The sequence below is a fragment of the Drosophila ananassae genome, chromosome 3L (genome assembly GCF_017639315.1).
Source record: "Drosophila ananassae strain 14024-0371.13 chromosome 3L, ASM1763931v2, whole genome shotgun sequence".
NCBI classification, from domain to species: domain Eukaryota; kingdom Metazoa; phylum Arthropoda; class Insecta; order Diptera; family Drosophilidae; genus Drosophila; species Drosophila ananassae.
In genome coordinates, this window is record NC_057929.1 from 15,228,272 (window position 1) to 15,248,738 (window position 20,467).

At 47.8% G+C, this 20,467-nt stretch overlaps 4 protein-coding genes and 1 long non-coding RNA gene across 14 annotated transcripts; 4 read left to right on the top strand and 1 right to left on the bottom strand.

Moving 5' to 3' along the window:
- The first annotated feature begins 19 nt into the window (after window positions 1–19).
- On the top strand, window positions 20–12,170 carry LOC6496381. 10 transcript variants are annotated; one of them, XM_014908299.3, is made up of 18 exons: window positions 1,082–1,335; window positions 2,350–2,409; window positions 2,906–3,066; window positions 3,144–3,455; window positions 3,634–3,804; window positions 3,867–3,961; window positions 4,099–4,261; window positions 4,551–5,039; window positions 6,475–6,666; window positions 6,846–6,992; window positions 7,083–7,236; window positions 7,319–7,476; window positions 7,883–8,003; window positions 10,520–10,591; window positions 10,853–11,359; window positions 11,417–11,680; window positions 11,737–11,834; window positions 11,887–12,155. In XM_014908299.3, the coding sequence occupies exons 1-18, from the start codon at window positions 1,275–1,277 to the stop codon at window positions 12,067–12,069; spliced, it is 3,408 nt and encodes a 1,135-aa protein (XP_014763785.2). In that variant the 5' UTR covers window positions 1,082–1,274; the 3' UTR covers window positions 12,070–12,155. The 10 variants fall into 10 exon arrangements, 3 of the variants coding, with proteins under 3 accessions (XP_014763785.2, XP_032306364.1, XP_001960794.2); XR_006507267.1 differs by lacking the exons at window positions 10,853–11,359; window positions 11,417–11,680; window positions 11,737–11,834; window positions 11,887–12,155 and adding exons at window positions 20–180; window positions 8,709–10,252 and having other exon boundaries at window positions 1,148–1,335; XR_004309871.2 differs by lacking the exons at window positions 10,853–11,359; window positions 11,417–11,680; window positions 11,737–11,834; window positions 11,887–12,155 and adding an exon at window positions 8,709–10,252 and having other exon boundaries at window positions 926–1,335.
- On the bottom strand, window positions 1,275–1,900 carry LOC123257264. Its single transcript, XR_006507272.1, has 3 exons — window positions 1,710–1,900; window positions 1,416–1,651; window positions 1,275–1,358 (listed from the first exon to the last, which is right to left on the bottom strand). It is a non-coding gene; the product is annotated as an uncharacterized LOC123257264 (long non-coding RNA).
- A 599-nt stretch (window positions 12,171–12,769) lies between the features above and the next one.
- LOC6496382 (putative inorganic phosphate cotransporter) lies at window positions 12,770–14,651 on the top strand. The gene is made up of 4 exons (XM_001960759.4): window positions 12,770–12,871; window positions 12,936–13,072; window positions 13,132–14,223; window positions 14,288–14,651. The coding sequence occupies exons 1-4, from the start codon at window positions 12,850–12,852 to the stop codon at window positions 14,531–14,533; spliced, it is 1,497 nt and encodes a 498-aa protein (XP_001960795.1). The 5' UTR covers window positions 12,770–12,849; the 3' UTR covers window positions 14,534–14,651.
- Window positions 14,652–14,966: 315 nt separating this feature from the next.
- Window positions 14,967–17,224, top strand: LOC6496383 (putative inorganic phosphate cotransporter). The gene is made up of 4 exons (XM_032450475.2): window positions 14,967–15,368; window positions 15,635–15,771; window positions 15,826–16,899; window positions 16,957–17,224. Exons 1-4 carry the CDS (start codon window positions 15,347–15,349, stop codon window positions 17,173–17,175), a joined length of 1,452 nt encoding a protein of 483 aa, XP_032306366.1. The 5' UTR covers window positions 14,967–15,346; the 3' UTR covers window positions 17,176–17,224.
- Window positions 17,225–17,358: 134 nt separating this feature from the next.
- On the top strand, window positions 17,359–19,434 carry LOC6496384 (putative inorganic phosphate cotransporter). The gene is made up of 4 exons (XM_001960761.3): window positions 17,359–17,434; window positions 17,752–17,888; window positions 17,944–19,017; window positions 19,081–19,434. Exons 1-4 carry the CDS (start codon window positions 17,413–17,415, stop codon window positions 19,270–19,272), a joined length of 1,425 nt encoding a protein of 474 aa, XP_001960797.3. The 5' UTR covers window positions 17,359–17,412; the 3' UTR covers window positions 19,273–19,434.
- The last annotated feature ends 1,033 nt before the right edge of the window (window positions 19,435–20,467 follow it).

The following is a 20,467-nucleotide window of genomic DNA, read 5'->3' on the forward strand; positions in this document are numbered from 1 at the left end:
ACACCTACGAGCCGCTGAATATGCCACAGTCGGAAAGGAAAGCGCGCGCCGAGCAAATCGAACAAAAAACGAGAACAAAAGCTCCGAAAAAACACAGGCCGGAAATAAGGAACTAAAGAAACACACTGTGGAAAGCGAAGAAAATCGAGTCGGTCGGTAGTGGAAAAGTGTACGCGATTTGTATGTGATTTAGTGACTTGTGTGGAGTTGAATTAAAAACTGCCCTGGACAGGGTCATAAGATATATCCATTATCCTTTTGTGTCAAGTTCAATGCACCTGTCTGGCCCTGCAACATTTGCATAGAAAAAGGACAATGGCTGATGGAAAAGCCAGAGGTCGTCCGTCCACCTAATTGGAGTTAAATATACCCTGACCGGCCGTTACAACTTTAGACTAATTGGCATTGACATTTCCATATCCCCCCAGGGACCCATTAAAATTTGGGTCACTTTTTTGGTGGAAAACCTTGAAAGTAACACACGCAGCTCTCCCGGGGAAACTGTGTCAAGTAGGTCTCCAAAATTTCGACCTCACGCAAGTGCCGAATTTTAGACTCCAAATCGAATTACTCATCAATCGAGTGTAAGGCACGTGATAACTGTCTTTAGTACATTTCTCAAGGACTTTGGGCCAGAAGGACCTGCTTCTTGACCAGTTCTTTCATAAATTTCCATACTACTCCCGCCGTTACCATTCCAGTTCTTTGACGATAATACGAGCATTCGAATTCGAAAAATCGATTCGCGGCTAATTGCTGTATTTTCAACGTAATTTTTTTGTTTTCGGGGAGCTTGTCGTCCTGCACCGGGCCATGTCCTGGACAGTGCAAAGGCAGAAAACAATCATTGTGCATTAGGAGCCTTGGCAAATTGTAAAATAAATAAATAAAACATAAAACTCACATGTGAGGCCCGGCAGTGAACGCAGGTTGTGTCTCTCAGAACGCCCACTCTGTCCCCATTTTCCGGCTTTTCCGCCATTCCATATTTTTCATTCCGTATGCACACACGCAAGGACCCGACCTGACCTGAGTTGAGAAATTGTCCAGTTGACCAGCACCTGTTCAATTGTCCATTCAGACGTCGATGAACTTGCCAGGACATCGGTTCGCTCAGCTCCAGGATTTTGGATTTTATTTCAAACAGAAAGAGGTGCCAAGTTGAAAAATAAAGAACAACCAATGAATCGCGACTGGGGGGATGTGCAGAGCCGAGGACTCTAAGCTGAGATTAAGGACATTGAGAGACAGTCCTGGAAAGGAAAACTAAAAAAATGCCACCAAAGCGACGGAGAAGATTCCAAGGACTCTACTACCATTCATCGCCGCCCAAGGGTGAGTGCTTTCATGAATCTCAACTGAGAAATATTAAATAGATATATTATAACATAAATAAGTGTCCAATTTTAACACACTTTTTCTCCCAGTGATCAGAGACACATATTCATATTCATTCATCCTAATTGAGGGGAAATTGTAGTGACAAAAACGCCAGGCGCTGGCCAAAATTTGCATATTGCGTGTTGATAAAGGGTGTCGGCTCAACAAGTTACCACTGAGGGGCAGGGGGACGATTGCCACATTAAGTGGCAAACACTAATGCGCCATTTCCGTGGCGCTTTCAAGCAGTTTTTATTGCCACTCAACGTGTCTGCGTGGGGGTTTCATTTAATGATTCACTGCGGCCGACTAATTTACATGTCACATACTTGCGGAGTTGCTCGAAATTCCTACCTCAAGGTAGGGGGACGTGCTCCGTGACCTTGACACATGAGGTATGTGGGTGTCGCTTCCATCAAAGGAGTTCCAAGGAAAGCCATTTAATGGTGCCACCCCAAAGGTATGCTATAGAAACCTATATCTTCCTCCCCCCAGGGGATGCTAATCAACTTTGAACGGGACAAATGGAAATTCTATTTTCACTCTCACACGTATGTATTTGTTTTGGGTCAGCTCGTAATGAAAACGTTGACTTGCTGCTCTATGTAGTCCTATGTACTCTATATCCGATGTATATGGGGGTTATTTATTCATGTCAGAAGTTGGAGGAGCGCGAACAGGACGCAATTATTCCTCCTCCTTTGCTTTTCGCCAGCGACCGCTGGGTTTTGACCACAACAGTCAACAGCCAGCCAAATTCAACACCTTTCGCTCGGGCCAAGTTGGTTTAGTTTGCCAACGTGGCTCAAGCTGGCCAGACGCGAAGAAAGTCAAGCACTATCAGGGGCGATTCAGGTAAAGGTAATGTCGGTTGGCCGAGCTCAGCTTGTCACACACACAATTTACACACAATCTAATCTAAGCCAAGTCTAAGCGCAGCCTAATCCAAGATGTTTGGTCCTCTTGCAGTCATGCCGATGAATGGACAGACGGGCGGACAAAATGGACGCAAGCGCCGCGACAATGACGGTGCGTATGAGTAACAAAATGGCGGCGTGGGGCTACTTCCGGTTTCCATTTCTCTGGCCAGATGTTGCACTTCCCAAAATTCACATACGCCGATGATATACATACGCCCCCGATATTTAGTGCCCCCGAAAAGAAAAGTTGCCGCCAACGACCTTGAAGCATTTCAAGTTGCCAAAACGCAAACTTTCGCCCGGGGCGGAAATTGTCTCAAGTTTCCACTAATGCCACTTTAAGCGACTCACAAAACTTGAACATTCATTGCATTTCTCTTCGTTTTAATTTAGTTTTCAGTTTTCCCAGTTTTCCTCAGTTTTTTTTTTGCATGCAAACACGAATTTCGGCTCGGAATTTCGGGGGCGAAAATGAAATGGAAATCGCAGTAATCGGTGGTGCCCCAGGAGTTTCCTGGGGCGGATGGGGGCAACCTGGTGGGAAAATTAATTTCCACGTTTTCAATTTTCCATTTGTATTTTTTGCTTTCGCGGCCGGGTAATAGATTTCTCGGTGAAGCTATCCACCATCAGGATCTGGATGCACGAGAAGGACATCGGCAAGTTGACGCGCATTTTGTGGGCGGGGCAGGGCAACCGCCTTTGCCAACAGGCCAGTAACAATGGGCGTGTCAAGCGTTTCCTGGCCGCCGTACCCCACGTCATGGTGAGCTCGATAACAGAAGTCTCATTTCCTTCACATTTTCCATTTTCCATTTCCCTTTCCATTTTCATTTCTTGAAGAATGCCATCAAGGATCTGCACCAGGCTGTGATTGACAACAATCTGGAGAGCGTTCAATCACAATTGGAGCCACCGGTGCCAAGTGCCCTGGTTACCTGCAAGGATGGCAACGGCCTGAATATCATCCACAAGGCCGCCGGTCTGGGCCACACCAAGATCCTGGAGTATCTGGTGGGCATTTGGCCGGAGGGTGCCCACGAAGTGGACATCACCGGCAAGACGGCGCTCCACTGGGCGGCCAGTGCCAAGAACAACATGAGATGCTACACCCTGCTGACCCAGGCGGGATGTGACGAGGAGGCTGTGGATTATGTGAGTGGGAATTTTATTCCGATTTTTGTAGAGGCCTTTGGAAACTTTGCAATGAAAGTCAAAGTTTTCCTCCCAAAGGTCATCAAGGTGATGGCTTCGGGGTGTGGGTGATGGTTTATGGTCTTTTTAGTCCTCGTAGTGGGGCAGTAATTAAAATGATTCATTGCGGCTATTTCAGAAAATGAAGACACCTTCGTACTATCGCCACAAGCCGCACGAAATAGAGCGGGCTTTTCTGGTTTATGTGCCGGAAGCCCCTCGCGTCTCCCCCGAGAGCGTCACCGACTGGGAGGCCTTGGGCGATGACACCGGCGGCGACAATGGGGCAGGTGGCGACTCCATCTCGAAGGTGGGTGTGTATTTTGGGGGCGGCCCCTTCGGTGGGTTTTAATTTCCACTATTTCCTTTCAGAAACTGGACATGAAGGTTCTTCTGCCCACTGTGAATGGTCGCCAGTCACTGGACGACAGCCTTGAGAACACCTCGGAGCTGGACACCAACGATGGGTAAGTGGGAGGATTTCTTAGTGGGTTTTTTTCGGAGGTGGGGGCTTTGGCTTAGAGTTTTAGCTGCGCTGATTTTTGATTTGTGGTTTTATGGGGCATGGCTTTGAGAGAGAATTTTTTGCATTTTGAAATCGCAGTACGAGTGCCAACGAAGACGACGATCTCTCGAAAGCGGATGCGGAACCGGTTCCGGAAGCGGAAGCGGAAGCGGATGCGGAAGTGGCCGCATCGCCATTGCAGCGCCGACCGGAAACCCCGGCCACCTTTAACACCATAAATGGCGATGATAGCGAGGCAGAGGTAAGTGGCAATGCCTTTTTAGCTTCCGTTTCCCCCATTTTGTTTGCTTTCGATGGTTTAGCGGCTTGCTTGCACCTTAAAACCCCAATTAGAAAAAAGTAAAATAATAGATGGCTTTTGGTGTTAATAATATGCTTCGAGTGGGTGATGGAAACTCTGTGAAAGTAAGCCATTGTCGGCCCTCGCCTTTCTAGCCCTCTCACCTTTCTCTCGGCACTCTGCGCTTTTTGTTTAGAGCTGAATATAAAACCAAAAATATATACAAATCCTTCGCTAATATTGTACATAGGCTCGAAGATGGATGGAGCGTAGAACTGAGTCACCTGGAAAGCAATCAGTCGACAATTGTTTACTTTTACAGAATATTGCAAGAGCTGTAAGTCTGGAAGGAGGCGGAGGCGATGGCGATGGCGATGGAGGAGGCGTGGCTGAAGAAAACGGAGTTGAACCGGGCGGAGAAGGACACGGTGGCGGTGGCGACGCAGAAATCTTGGTGAACGGACACGGTGATCAACAGGAAGAGGCGGAGGAGGAGGCAGAACAGCAGGATCAGGAGGAGCAGGATCAGGATCAGGAGCAGGATCAGCCTGCAGAAGATATGGCTGGCAATGAGAGTGAGCTTGAAGTAAACGAAAAGACTGAAGACGAAGACCAGGAACCGGAAGCCGTAGAACCCAAAGCCGAAGAGCAGCCGGAAGAGGCTGTCGATGAGCAGAGCAAAGATGACGAAAACGATAACGATAACGATAACGATAACAATGACGATGACGATGATGAGGTACAGATGGGCGTGCTCTAAGTGTCCTCGAATCCTTTGTAGTTTCTTCACATTTTGTGTGTGCCGTTCGCCCAATCCAACCCACATTTCCCCGTCCCTCTTCAATTGTGAACCTGTACAATGAAAAGCAACCAAAAAGCAAACATTCAATTAAATCAAATACCAAAAATAATATTATATTACCGCAGCCGGCACCCAATTGTCATTCATAAAAGTTTCGTTTGTACCACTGCAAGAGCCACAGCAAAGTAAAGCAACAAACTACTTCAGCAACTTCGCCACCAAATCAGCAGCAAAATGACAAAACTTTAGCAATCAACTTTTCAGTATGAGAGCCTCGCTTAGATAACCAAATAGCCTACCTAGCGGAATTCTTTATACATATAACTATAGATACCTACATACATATATATTATATTTTTTGTAAAGCCCGTGCTATTCTCTTCTCTTTCCGAATATAGTTTGAATAACAATATCTATAGCCGTAGCAATTACAGTAACCAATTAAAAAATGGAATGCGAAACCTGCAACTTGTGTCTTTTGCTTATCATTACTTTACTGCACCCCCGGGAATTTCCATATCCGACTATTTCCGTTTCCGTATCCGTATCCGTATCCGTTTTCCCTTTCAGTTGCACTTCTCTCTCCCACACAAATGTGTGCTTGTGTGTTATATCGAATCAATGCCAGTGTCTGCCCCCAATTTGTGTTTATCGATTGCCTGAAATCAGCAGCTGTTTACCCACAGATAGACTTTATAATAATGCACTCACTCGCCCAGCCAGCTACTCCTCCGGCGGCGGCACATATGCGGTGCCTTTCACTTTTCATAGCCAGAGTCTGACATTTTCCGTCTCCGCCGGGCTCCGGCGTGGCTCTGTCAGAGCTACCATCTAGTTGTTGGTGGCTCCGAATGGCAACTGAACATGCAAACGTCAGAACAGTTGCAGGCATTAGATATGTGATATTTGATATAAACTAAAATTTCTCCGTATTGCTGCCCTTCCGCCCTCGCGCGATTTGTTAAGGATAATCAAGTGTAGTGGTGGGCGGATTTTATGGCAGTTGTAATAACTATTTTCCGCTGCACTTCCATTAAACAAAAAGCAAGGCAAAGGATGAGCTGGCAACGGGGCGTATGCGTGATATTACGTATACGCGCCGTTGCTTGCCGGGGCTCCCAATGGAGTCATTAAAATTGTAACAGACTTATCAATTAAATTGTCACTGTCGGGTTTATTTTTTCATTAAATTAATTGGCTAATTCGCCCTACAGAACTGGCATTGTCACCTGTAGCAGCACTTAGTACCTGTATAAAAATGTACTTTCCGATCTTAATGTATTTATGTGAGTCAGCACCTTGTAGCCATGTCCAGAACACTGTCCAGAACAAGTAAAGCATGAATCTTAAGCGGCTCCACAACTCTATGCAGGACGTTGTAGCTCCCGAGAGCCGGGGTGGCCGACCAGAAGGATCCCAGGGCGGAGAACGAGGAGGAGGAGGAGATGCCCCGCCGGCCGAAGACGATGGCAACGAATCGCTTACCTCCGCCATGGCCATTGAGGGCTTTGTGCAAGGTGCTCCCGAGGATTTTACAGTTCAGTCTCAAACTGCAGTTGATGAAGTATACCATTCTATCCCTTTTCTAACTTGACCTCACAACCTCTATCGCTCTATCGTGCACTCCACACCCATAAATGCAGACCATCCTTGTTCTCGAGCACTCCACATGCTTTCGAAAAACGGCACCAGTCCTGTGTTTTCCATCTCATGCGAGATGATCCTCCAACTCTCCTCCCGCAGAACACACGCATCCAAGGCATCGTGGAGTCTGGCGACCTGGAGCAACTGGCCGAGATCGTACTGAACAGCGATGGCGGTCGCCTGATGGGCCTCACGTCCCCGGAGCCGGAAATCCAGGCCTTTCTCAACAACGTACCCACTTACATGGTAAGCTACTCCACCGGAAGGAAGGGATACTTTTTGCCAAAAGGAGGGGGTCTAATTACGGCATGCATTGTGCTTTTTTTGTATCGACAGGAGAAAATCCATCGCGTGCACGACGCGGCACGTGACGGAGGATTGCTGGAATTGCAGCAGGCTTTGGATCGCCGGAAGTTTGCCATTGCAAAGGACGACATATCGCCCAATGGCTCCACACCGCTGCACGTGGCCGTGCTCTTTGGCCACACGGGTGGGTCTCCAGCTCCGGCTCAGCACAGTTTTCCCCATTTGATTTTTATTTTTATGATTGGTGATTGGACTCCCTTTTCCAGACATCGTTCGGTACTTGGCCTCGCGCTTTCCGGAGACCATGACAATTACGGATAATGACGGACGCACGCCGCTTCATTACGCAGCCACAATTAAGGACAACGGTCACTTCTACCACATGCTCCTGCAAATGGGGGCAAATCCGAAATCCCTGGACAAGGTGAGTGGGGGAATTTAAAGCACTGAGAGAATTTTTTTTACAAAAAAGTATTAGAGGGGAAATATTATAGTTAGACATATTTTCTCAAGTGCATAGTTTGCTTTTGATTACTCAGCTCTAAGAATAAGAATTTGGGTGGGAAGACGGGCAGCTGAGTCCTTTCGGCCGTCAGCATTTTAAATGACACTTGAAATTGTTTTTCAATTGATTTGGGAAGGAGCGCCGAACAAGGATCGAATGTGGGCCAAGGACTCAGCGGTCGCCGATAAAGGCTTGACTTTCAAATGTCTATTGCAGGAGAAGAAATGGAAATGGGAACGGGATTGGGAATCAATAAGCCATAAATTTGTGATTAGACCGAAATAAATAACCCGACATTTAAAATTCAATAACCAAACACACGCAGCTGGGCCACTCGGCCGAGTTCTACCTGGACAGGGACAAGGCGAAAAACATACTCAACTACACCGAGTTGCTGAACATTTTCGGGGCCGAGGAACTGGAGAACCAGTTGCTCACCGACCAGGGTAAGAGGACCGCCTAGATAGTGGGCCACAAGTGGGGGCCACCTGCAGCTGTTCCCGTTTCTGTTCCAGCTTGACCGTTCTACAGGCACCACCCATATCCGCACCACTCGAACTCGTTACCCGCTTTGCTTTTGTACGTTGATTTTCAGTGGCGTTTGTTGTTTTCACACTCGCTTTGGCTGCTCCCACCCACACACATACACGCACACAGACACTCGTCCACCCACTCACCCATCCGCGGACAATCACTCTCCCTGGGTAAACCAAAATAATTAAATACATTTGTTTGCCAACTCAAACATCCGGGTAGGGTGGTTAGTTAGCCAACTAAACGCCGTGCGAGCTCTGGCCGAGTCAGTCAGTCATCGATTTTCAGTCACACAAGTCCTTTTGCTCCGCGGTCACACACTGCGTATACGTGCTACTCTGGTATTAGTTCTAGCCTGCCACATCCTGCGAAATGGAGGGAAATCAGCGCAACGAGTTTTTCAATGAAATCATTGGCAATATCGACGACATTTTCGGTATGTAAGCCCAGCACCTGCACCTCTCATCCATCATTATCCTCCAGACATATCACGGTCATGGTGTCCTGTGTGTCCTTGTCACTGTCTTTGCTTTCATGTGGTGTGCGTGTGTCTGTGTTGTTTTGTGTAAAATGATAACCATCCACCTCGAAATTTGCCGCTGCCGTGGAACACTCAGTTCCTGACGATCTGCACAGTGCCCGGCGGGAGCTGCAGGATGGAGAGATCTCCTGGACCCTGGAGCGTTGCTACAGTGTCATCTCAGAGTCGGGAAAACTACTAAGTGGCACCACGGCCTCCGCCCTGTCCCACCGGAAGCCGCTCAGCGCTTCGTCCCTGCAGCTGTCGGTGACCAGTTATCTGAGTCGCTTCATGAAACGTCCTGTTTACGAGAAAATCAAGCGACGGCAAACTCGCCTCGATCACAATCTCTTTGATGTCCTGTGGCCGGCCATGCGGAAGACCTCAAAAGCGCGCCATTTGGAAGAGGACATAAATTGTGGAATCATTGCACCGGACTTCGATGTGTTTGTAGTTTTCCAGGAGTTCCTGGTGCCGCTCTTGAAGGACATGCACTGTCTGAGCATCGATAATGACTTCAAGCCCCAACCACGTCTGGCCTACTTTCCAATGGACAACGGCGAGCGGCTAAACACGGCGGCCTTCGTATTCGACGACGAGTCCATGCTGGTGACCCGCTGCCTAGTGGAGGCCTCCCGCAACCTGGACCAGCTGGAGCTGCCCCTGAACCTGACCATCGGCCAGCTGGAGCAGGCCGAGCGCCTCATGATGAGCAAGATATTCACCACGAGCTTTGCGGACGCCATTGGCGAGACCGATTCGGGAAACTACTTTACCATGACCGAGCTACTGGAGCCGGACTCCGAGGTGGCCATGATGCTGAACAGCCTGGGCCTGATGATTCCCTTGCTGGACACCCAGGACCTAGTGCAAGCCGCCGAGTCCACGGCCTTCAACGGTGCGCTGTGGCCCTACGGGCGGGGCGTGTTCGTAAACTCGGCGCACAACCTGGCGGTCTGGCTGAACTGCCAAGAGCACCTGCGAGTAATCTCCGTCACCGGCAGCAAGGACCCCGCTGACATGGGGGCAGCCTACACGCGGGTTGGCCGGGCCATATCCTATCTGGAAACGCAACTGCACTTCAAGGAGAGCTACCTGCTCGGCTACTTACAGTCCCGGCCTAGTTACCTCGGCACCGGCCTCAAAATGACCACCATAGTGAAGCTACCGAACCTTATGAAGGAGATGGATAATCTGCGCCACTTGTGCTCCGTCCGGGGGCTGAGCATGGTCACCAATCGGCTCTCAAAGCTCACAGTGCGCCTGGTCAACATGCAGAGCATGGGCGTGGTGGAGTACGTGCTGTTCCAGGACTATTGCACGGCTGTCACCAACATCCTGTCGCTGGAGAAGGACATGTCGCTGACGAACTCAAAGCACATAGCCACCATGCTGGTAAAAATCTTCAGGCGCAAGAAGAACAGCATCGTGGATCGCAATTAGGAGGAGGAGCCCGATTCCCCAAGACCCCAGCTGTACATACGAAAGCAAAGATCTCCGAGCACTGTAACCCGTAACCATAAATGCAAATATCCGTACCCAACTCGAAACTCGACACCAGACTCGTGTCCTCAACATCAAAAAACAAGCAAACAATAACACAACCTCCGCTTATGCTGCGCTTAGAGTTAATCCGTAATCGTAAGTTTCGCTTTGAGTTACACCTTCCTAGACCTTGTGTCCTTGTGTCGTCCTCAGGGACTGTGATCCTGTCACTTTTTGATATGATTTGCCAAGTCTCTTCAGTTCCAACATCGGCATCCTCATCTTCGTTTGTTATCCCCCTTGATTCCCCCTTCGCTTTGTGGACACTGTACATAGATAATCTGGGATTCGACCCACTGAGTGTGACTGAACAGATCCTGGCATTCGGGCGTTACTAATCCAGCCTCTTATCCTCCCCCGCAGGTCAGGCCCAGCCCGTCAGCTTTCAGGCGAATCCCATTTTCAAGACGGAACAAGGAAAATACCTGGCGGATTGTAAGTATACTGGAAATTGAATTGGAACTATGGGGTGTACGTCTCTAAAACGCAATTATCAAATCAAATGTCAACAAATTAATGCCAATGGAAACCAAAGTCTTTATCAAATTGTAAATAATGCAAAGCCTCTGCTTGGAGTGACTTCATGGAAACTGATCTTGATGAATATATACAGGAAATTAAAAATGTAGATTACTAAAACTTGGGAATATTTTCAAGGGAATTATTCATTCGTAATAACCTCTCTTCTCCCTGCAGCTCTCGCTGATCCTCTGATCAAGGCTCTCACCGAAATAGCCAATAAGCGGCCCAGGGATCCGGTGGCCTATCTGACGAACTACCTGCAGAGCTTCATGGGCGAACGAAAGCCCATAACCGAGGTGCAGGTTCATTCCGGCAGCAGTGGCAACTCCAACTCCACCCTGGCGATAGCCAAAGCCAACTCTAGCAGAAACGGACCTGGACCTGCCAATGCCGACCTCATCGAGCCCGACTCGCGCTCCTTCCCGGAGGATGATGATGCCGAGGGGGCTCTGGCCGTTCAGCAGATGGAGGAGCGGGACGAGCACGGCCAAAGCATGCTGCACTTTGCCTGCGCCCGGTCCCATCGCCGGGGAGCCCTGTACACACTCATAGAGGAGTCGAGCATTGACATCACCTACCGGGACGAGCTCTACCGCACGGCCAGGGACGTCTCGCTCCAGGCGAATCAACCTAACAATGCGGCCGAGATCGATCGCTTTGTCCTGGCCCAGGCGGTTGTGGGTAAGGACATACTCTGTATGATTACAAACAAGAATGCCGATTAACTCTTTCCTCCAGGTGATGTGGAGCCCTTTGAGCAGCTGGCTCTCCAAGGCTATGACCACATACTGGATATTGAGGACGACAGTGGTCAGTCCATCGTCGATGTTGTGCAATCCCGCCAGAACGAAGCTCTCACCAAATTCCTGGCGAATCTCAGGGGCCTGGAGGAGACGCGTGAGGAGCTGCACCAGATGATCAGGGACAACAACTTGGAGCGAGTGAAGGAGCTGACCGATGCTCCCAATGCCAAGTGGCTGGTCCGGACCAAGAACTACTATGGTAACTATTGCTCCCATAATTTTGGTGTCGATTTCATGGTTCTACTGATTTTCTAGGACGCACTGCTCTGCACATAGCCGTGCTGAAGGAGTCCGAGGAGATGGTCCAGCACATTGTGAAAGTCTGTCCCGAGGCCTTGAAAATCACTGATAATGTAAGTATCCCAAGCTGCATTATAAGATAGAACTAATCGATTCCCCATCTAGCTGGAGCGGACTGTTCTGCACTATGCCATGGGCACGAATGCCCTGGAGGGCGTGAGCAGGATCCTCATCCAAAACGGAGCCAAGCGGACTGCCAAGGACCTGAAGGGTCGACAGCCGAGCTATTATTTCATCAACAAGGCGGACATTCTGCGCCTGCAGGAGGAGGAGGAGGAGAGCCGCTGAGAAGTGGTGTCGAGTCAAACGTGTTGATAGTCTAGGGTACTCTAAGTCGTTAAATAGTCCAATAAAGAACAAGTACATAGAAAGTTTACCGATAAGGCACTCCAGCTCGGCGCTCCTATTTAATGAGAAACTTTCGCTATCGGTGAAGTGACTTCATTACTTTGGAAAGGCTTCCAAATCGACAAGGGAATGGGGAATTCTGGGGCCAATCTATCGATCAGTAAGCATGATGTTGAATATTGACCCACGAGATAAGATTCGACTTAAGGCATCTGGCCACTGAAGAGCTTGGCGTGATTAGCATTTGACTTTGATGAACAGCAGCGATGAACGGGGGCAGTGGCGCATCAATGACGTCTCGGTTAAGGATTAGTGAGGTGAGGTCTGAGTGAAGGGGCCTTTCCCTTTCCATCGTTATCACATCCGGATGGCACCGCACCTTGTGCGTACCCCCTTCAGAGACATTATTCTGACGGTATCAGCTGTCCGTGTGTCCTCCTGTCCACTTGTCCGTTCGTGTGTCTACGGGACTGATACCGGTACGAGCCTGCACCCTTACCGTTTTTCATTGTTGGTTTACCGCTTATCAATATCGTGTTTTCGTCAAGTGCTCTGATTTGGTGTCCATTAGGCGGGTATCACTTCAAACCCGACGTCTGGTCATGATTTGATTAGCTCTCTGCTGAATGGAAGGTGTAAAGCGAAGTGGCTGCGATTTAAGAGTTGAGTTTGGTTGAGATCTCGAACGCGTGAGGTACCTAAAACAGAAGTGGTGTGAAGATGTCCTCCGAAATAAATACTGGTTAGTACAGGGTCATTGACGCGAAGATTCGAAAGGGTTCTTATTTCAAATCAATTCCAATTAGGTCCCGTAATTGGGCAGCGTCACCTGCAAACCTTTTTGCTTTTTATGGCCATCGTGGTCAACTACATGGCCAAGTTCAATGCCGGAGTGGCTATCGTGGCCATGACGAACGCCGAGAGCAGCAATCCCAACTTTCCAGTGAGTCCACAAATTATAATTCAAGTGATTAAAATAATATTACAACTAAACCTAAACAGGAATACGATTGGAATGAAATGGAACGCTCCTACATCCTATCCAGCTTCTTCTGGGGCTACATTTGCACCCAGTTCCTGGGCGGATGGTTGAACCGGAGGCTAGGAGCCAGGATTACTATGTTCATCTCCACTCTGGGTTCGTCCCTTCTGGCCCTCCTGCCGCCTTGGTGCGTATCCTGGGGCGGTTGGCAGGCCTACTGTGGCATCAGGGTGGCTATGGGACTGTTCCAGGGGCTTCTCTTTCCCTGCATTCACGCCCACCTGGCCAACTGGTGTCCGGTTAATGAGAGAAACCGCCTGGGAGCTCTGGCCAACTCAGGCATCGACTGCGGCACACTAGTGGCCATGTTCGTCAGCGGCTTGATTGCCTCCTCCAGCATTGGCTGGCCGGGCATCTTCTACGTGTCCAGTGGCATGGGCATTTGCTGGTGCATCTTTTGGATGCTCCTGGGAGCCGATACCCCCCGGCAGTCCAAGCTCATTGGTGAGGCGGAACTGAACTACATCGAGACTTCGATCAACTCCAGCCGGAAGGAGAACGCGGAGAAACTAAAGGCCACGGGCCGGATTCCGGTGCCTTGGAAGGCCATTTGGACTTCGATTCCGTTCTGGGCCCTGATCTTCACACGGTGCTGCCAGACCTGGGGCTACTCCACCCTCCAGACCGAGCTACCTGCCTACATGAACGGTGTCCTGCAGATGGACATGAAGAAGAATGCCCTGTTCTCGGCCCTGCCCTACTTTGCCTCCTGGATTATGGCCTTTGTCTACCTCTTCTTCGCCGACATCCTGCTGACTAGAGGCGTTATGACCATCACTGCCATTCGTAAGTCAATCAACTCCTTGGCCTTCTTCGTGCCGGCGGTTGCCCTGATCGGAGTCAGCTTCCTGGACAGTGACCAGAAGACCCTTTCCGTGGTCCTGATGTGCACCAATGTAGGCATCAATGCGGGCTCCACCATCGGCAGTACCATAAACACCATTGACTTGTCCCCGAATCATGCGGGCATTATCATGGGAATCGTGAATACGGCGGCTAACACAATGCCGATTTTAACGCCTCTTCTAGTGGGAGTGATTGTCAAGGATGTGGTCAGTATTCGGTACATCTTTTGTTGAACTTTTATCGGAATTTAATCAAAAAATCTCCTTCCAGAGCGATCGCCTGCAATGGCAAATAGTGTTTATCATATCCGCCGTGGTCTTTGTGGTGGGAAATATAGTGTACCTGGTGTTCGGTCAGATGGTGAACCAACCCTGGGATGCCCCTGACTTTTTGACGAAGCAACAAGACAGCCACCTCCAGGAGGAAGGATATTCCAAGGCCCTGGAGGCAAACCAGTTCTTGGAGGATGAAAAGCGCAAGGAAAGTGAAGCCACAAACGAAAACACAAACTTGTAATCTTTACAGAAAACTGTTCCCGGCTGGTCCGGGACTCAATAGCCATGTAGGTTCTAGGTTAACTAAATTAAATAAATTAAATAAATAAATTACTCATTAAATACCTTCCGAAAAGAAACCTTGTTTTTGATTCAACCTCTAAATTATAAACTTATCAGGGCTACACTTCGGAGTCATTATCTTCCAAACAGATATGACTGCTGAAGTATCGGAAGTACTGATCATAAATTTGAGCCCCATTGACGTAAGTGTCGTATAAGAAAACAAGATTGATTGATCTCTCAATTAAGTTGACACATGTTCCTTAGGAAGCTGATGGAAAAGGTTTTTTGTGGGTGGAAGACAATGGACTTTGAGTTTATTTATTTACTTACGATATGATGGCCTACAAAAAATGGGCTTAACCCACGATACTAGCTTATCAGTTGGGTCAGGTCAGTTCCCTGTTTTGAAAACACATTCCAAACACATTTTTAGATTTTTACTGATTTCTGTACTTATCCGTAATCAGTAGTTTCGGCCTTCCTGGGAATTAGATTAACTTATCGCTGAAGTCCGTTTGGTATTCCGATTCAGACCAGCCTGTGATTCCATTCGCGTGCCAGGCTCTCTTAAGGCTCTGAAAATATCTCTTCGTTTGTGCTATCGCAGGATAATCAAAACTGATTAGCTCAAAGTTTCTTATCAAGCGGAACGATTAACATCGCAATCGGGTGTGGAATTCGTAGATTGGAGTTCATGTGGGTTCATTAGGTTGACAGACTCGAACGAGAGAAGAGTTGCATTTACCAGCTTCCTATTTTGGCTTTTAAAATGACTACTGAAATAAATAAAGGTAAGGTTGGACAAAAAATGTATCAATTGCAACATTAAAAGTAAAAGTGAAAGTCTTTAAAAGTGAATTCCGTGAAACCTATGGACTTTAATCCAGTCTAATCGGAATAGCCACCTGATAAACTCTCACACCACTTGGATTATAAGGTCATAAATTTTCCCGCTGGTTCACGATATGTGATAACAGGCGATTTTCCGTTGAATTTAAAACGTATTCCACCACGTTTATAATAACAGGATGTACGCAAATTACTTTTGTGATTACAGGACCCCTACTGGGTATGCGCCATGTCCAAGTTATCTTGATTTTCCTCAACATCACCTGCCTCTACATAGGCCGCCTCAATGTGGGTGTTTCCGTGGTGGCCTTGACGAATTCGGATTCCACAAACCCCAATTTCACAGTAAGGAGTAAGAATTGAAGGAATTATCCTATTCTAATTAATTTTCATCCGCAGGAGTATGACTGGACCCTGACGCAGAAGTCGTACATTCTCTCCAGTTTCTTCTGGGGCTACATATTCACCCAGTTCCTGGGAGGATATCTGTGCAAGCGGTTCGGCGTAAAGGGCGTCATGTTCTGGGGATCCCTGATATCCGGCGTAGCCAGTGGACTGACGCCCCTCTTCATTCACTTTGGCAGCTGGCAAGGCTACTGCGGCATCCGAGTGGTAATGGGTCTTGCACAGGGACTGATATTCCCTTGCATCCACCAGCACCTTGCCAGGTGGTCGCCTCCGGCAGAGAGAAATCGCCTAGGGGCTCTTAGCCACACCGGAATCGAGTGCGGCAACGTGTGTGCCATGTTCTTCAGCGGAATGATCGCGAAGAGCTCGCTGGGCTGGCCTGGAATCTCTTACATCTCCGCCGGAGTGGCCTTCGCCTGGTGTGCCTTCTGGGTGTTCTTTGCCGCCAATAACGCCACAGAGTCTCGGTTTATCGGGGAGGCAGAGCTGCACTACATCGAGTCGTCTCTGAAGCACAACGATGACTACCATAAGACCATTATTCCTATTCCCTGGAAGGCCATCTGTACCTCGGCCCCGTTCCTGGCCCTCCTGGTGGCCCGCTGCACTGAAACCTGGGGCCTAAGCACCCTGCAGGCGGAAATTCCCTCCTACATGAACGGAGTCCTCGACATGGACATGAAGAGCAACACCTTTTTCTCGGCTCTGCCCTTCCTGGCCATGTGGTGCATGTCCTACGTGTACCTGGTGGCAGCCGATATCATCTTGGCCGGAAACCACTTGAGCCTCACGGCTCTGAGGAAAACCATGAACTCGTTAGCCTTCTGGATTCCTTGCGCTACCCTGATTGGCATCGGGTTCCTGGAGAAGGAGCAGAAGAATCTGGCCATTGTTTTGATGACCATCAGTGTGGGTGTCAACAGTGGTGCCACCATCGGATCATCCCTTAACACCATCGATCTTTCGCCCAATCACGCCAGTATCCTGATGGGAATTGTAAACACTGCTGCCAATATGGTGCCCATAGTTACTCCACTGGTTGTGGGCTTTATTGTACAAGATGAGGTGAGTTTCTCATCATAGCCATGTTTAAAAAAGTTTCTAATCTTCTTACTATTATAGGACAACCGCTCGGAGTGGCAAATAGTGTTTATTATAGCCGCAGTGCTCTTCTTTATCGGCAATTCCGTCTATTTGATTTTAGGCTCCGCTGTTTCCCAGCCCTGGGACGCGGAGGACTTCCTGCAATCCCCACAACCGGAACTAGCCATAAAGCCATCTCCTATGGAAATATCATTCATAAATAAAAGCAACGATTCCGCCCAATCTTTGGATAGATAATTTAAATAATATTTATGCGAATAAAACAATTTACGTTACTAGTACTTTTTTTGGGTTTTTTTGATTGGAAATCACCTTGTAGCGGTCATATCATATGATGGCTTATTAGATTAGACCAATAACGCTTATCGGCTCAGCGATTGGATTTAAATGACCATAATTCTATTCCCTGCATTTCAATTGAATTCCAGCGGTAGTCCAGTTAGGTCAATCCAGATTTGTGACTTCCGTAAAGCGATGTCGGCCGAAATAAATAAAGGTAGGAAAACGATAATGAAAAAATCTCCTTGGACGGGGATTACGATTTGTGAATGGAAGTGATCTTTCCCACGAACTTGACACAAATTTCGACGCCCTTTAAACGTCTCAATGTGTCCGGCTCTTGAAGAAAATAATTCAGGCCACTCGCACACCCATCGAGTGATCATAAATCACTCGGACCCGTGGCGCCGATAGCGAAGTCTCAAGAGCAATTGAGATTTTCTGTCTTTTTGTTGTTGCGGGCAGGAAGTCCCTGAAGTTTATTAAGTCTGTGAGTGTGTGCCTGGCATTTTCTTATTTATTTTCCGCCTACAGGACCTGCAGTGGGCATGCGACATGTTCAGGCCCTGCTGATCTTCCTCAACATCACTACGTTGTTTCTGGGACGCTACAATGCCGCGGTTTCCGTTGTGGCTATGACGAATGCTGACACCACAAATCCAAATTTTACCGTAGGTTTTGACCATAAACACAAAAGAAAATTGAGTAATCCTTTGAATTAAACAGGAGTACGACTGGACGGAGGCAGAGAAGTCCTACATTCTCTCCAGCTTCTTTTGGGGATACATTTTTACCCAGTTTTTGGGCGGATATCTGTGCAAACGCTTTGGCGTAAAAAGCGTCATGTTCTGGGGCGTCTTCGGGTCCGGAGTCTGCAGTGTCCTTACACCAGTCTTTATCGGCTTCGGTGAGTGGCAAGCATACTGCGGAATCCGGGTGATCATGGGCCTGGCCCAGGGCGTGGTCTTCCCATGCATCCACCAGCACCTGGCCAGATGGTCACCTCCGGGGGAAAGGAATCGCCTGGGCGCTTTGGCTCACACCGGCATCGAGTGCGGTAACGTGAGTGCCATGTTCTTCAGCGGAATGATTGCCAAGAGTTCCATCGGCTGGCCTGGAATCTCGTATGTCTCAGGGGGCGTGGCATTCGCCTGGTGTCTCTTGTGGTTCATTCTCGCGGCTAATAACCCGACAGAATCTCGGTTAATCGGCAAGGCAGAGCTGGAATATGTGGAGATGTCCCTAAAGCACAATGAGCAGTACCACAAGACCATTATTCCCATTCCCTGGAAGGCCATCTGGACCTCGGCTCCGTTCCTCGCACTCCTCGTGGTCCGATGCTGTGAGAACTGGGGCCTGAGCACCCTGCAGGCTGAGATTCCCTCCTACATGAACGGAGTCCTCGACATGGACATGAAAAGCAATGCCTTCTTCTCGGCCCTGCCCTTCCTGGCAATGTGGTGCATGTCCTATATCTACTTAGTAGTGGCTGAGGTCCTCCTAGCTAAGGAGTCTGTAACACTAACAGTCCTGCGAAAGACCTTTAACTCGTTAGCCTTCTTCATACCCTGCGGAACACTGATTGGCATCGGGTTCCTGGACAAGGATCAGAAAAATCTCGCCATCGCCCTGATGACCATCGGCGTGGGCTTCAATAGTGGACAGACCATAGGTAGTGTCCTCAACACCATCGATCTCTCTCCGAACCACGCCAGCATCCTGATGGGAATCGTGAACACGGCAGCCAATTTTGTGCCCATTGCCACGCCCTTGGTGGTTGGACTTATTGTCCCGCATCCTGTAAGTTATTATTTTTGGCAAACCATCCCCAACGTTATTATATCCTTTTTCAATAATTTCCAGGAGAATCGCTCGGAGTGGCAAATTGTGTTTATTATTGCTGCAGTGCTCTTTTTCGCGGGAAATGTGATCTATCTTGTTTTCGGAACGGCAGTGTGCCAGCCCTGGGATGCCGAGGACTATTTGCTTTCAAAGGATGCCGAATTGGCCAAGGAAATCAAAAGCAAGGAGGCCGACAATGGGAAACATATTTAGTCTAGTTTAGTCTAATCATTTTATTTTAATGTATCGCCTTAAGAGATTGACAATGTTTTCAACAATTTCAAGTACGAATTATTGAAAACATTCTCATTCTCTTTCTCGCAAATTTAATGTGTATAATATACACTCTATTCCGGCATTTAAGCGGAATGCCTTAAACGATTTATAGATTAAAACTTACAAAAACGTTGTGATCGAAAATGATCTAGGATACCCATATCTAGGATAGCCACATATGGCCCAGTAGGATGTCTATATATTTGCCAATTCGCATCCGATCCTTAAGCGGAATACCTTAAACGATTTCTAGTTCGATTCCCCATCATTCTGCATCAAAACCTGGGATCAAAATTTTTCATCGATCTTTTTTCAATTTTTCTGATGGAACCCCTTGCAAAATCCAGGATATCCATATATGGCCTAGTAGGATGTCTATATCTTTGCCAATTCGCATCCGATCCTTAAGCGGAATACCTTAAACGATTTCTAGTTCGATTCCCCATTATTCTGCATCAAAACCTGGGATCAAAATTTTTCATCGATATTTTTTAAATTTTTCTGATGGAACCCCTTGCAAAATCCAGGATATCCATATATGGCCTAGTAGGATGTCTATATCTTTGCCAATTCGCATCCGATCCTAAAGCGGAATACCTTAAACGATTTCTAGTTCGATTCCCCATCATTCTGCAACAAAACCTGGGATCAAAATTTTTCATCGATATTTTTTAAATTTTTCTGATGGAACCCCTTGCAAAATCCAGGATATCCATATATGGCCTAGTAGGATGTCTATATCTTTGCCAATTCGCATCCGAATCATTCTGCATCAAAACCTGGGATCAAAATTTTTCATCGATATTTTTTCAATTTTTCTGATGGAACCCCTTGCAAAATCCAGGTTATCCATATATGGCCTAGTAGGATGTCTATATCTTTGCCAATTCGCATCCGATCCTTAAGCGGAATACCTTAAACGATTTCTAGTTTGATTCCCCATCATTCTGCAACCTGGGATTCTTTAGCATTCTTCATCAAAACCCTTAAACGTTTAACCCGTAGTTCCCTTATGGAACTTCAAAAAGCATTCACTTACTCTATATTGAAGGTAATTGGAAGTTTATTAGTCATTTGATAAATATGACGTCTGAAGTCAACTTCTAAGAGGTAATTTTTAATTTATCTAGGT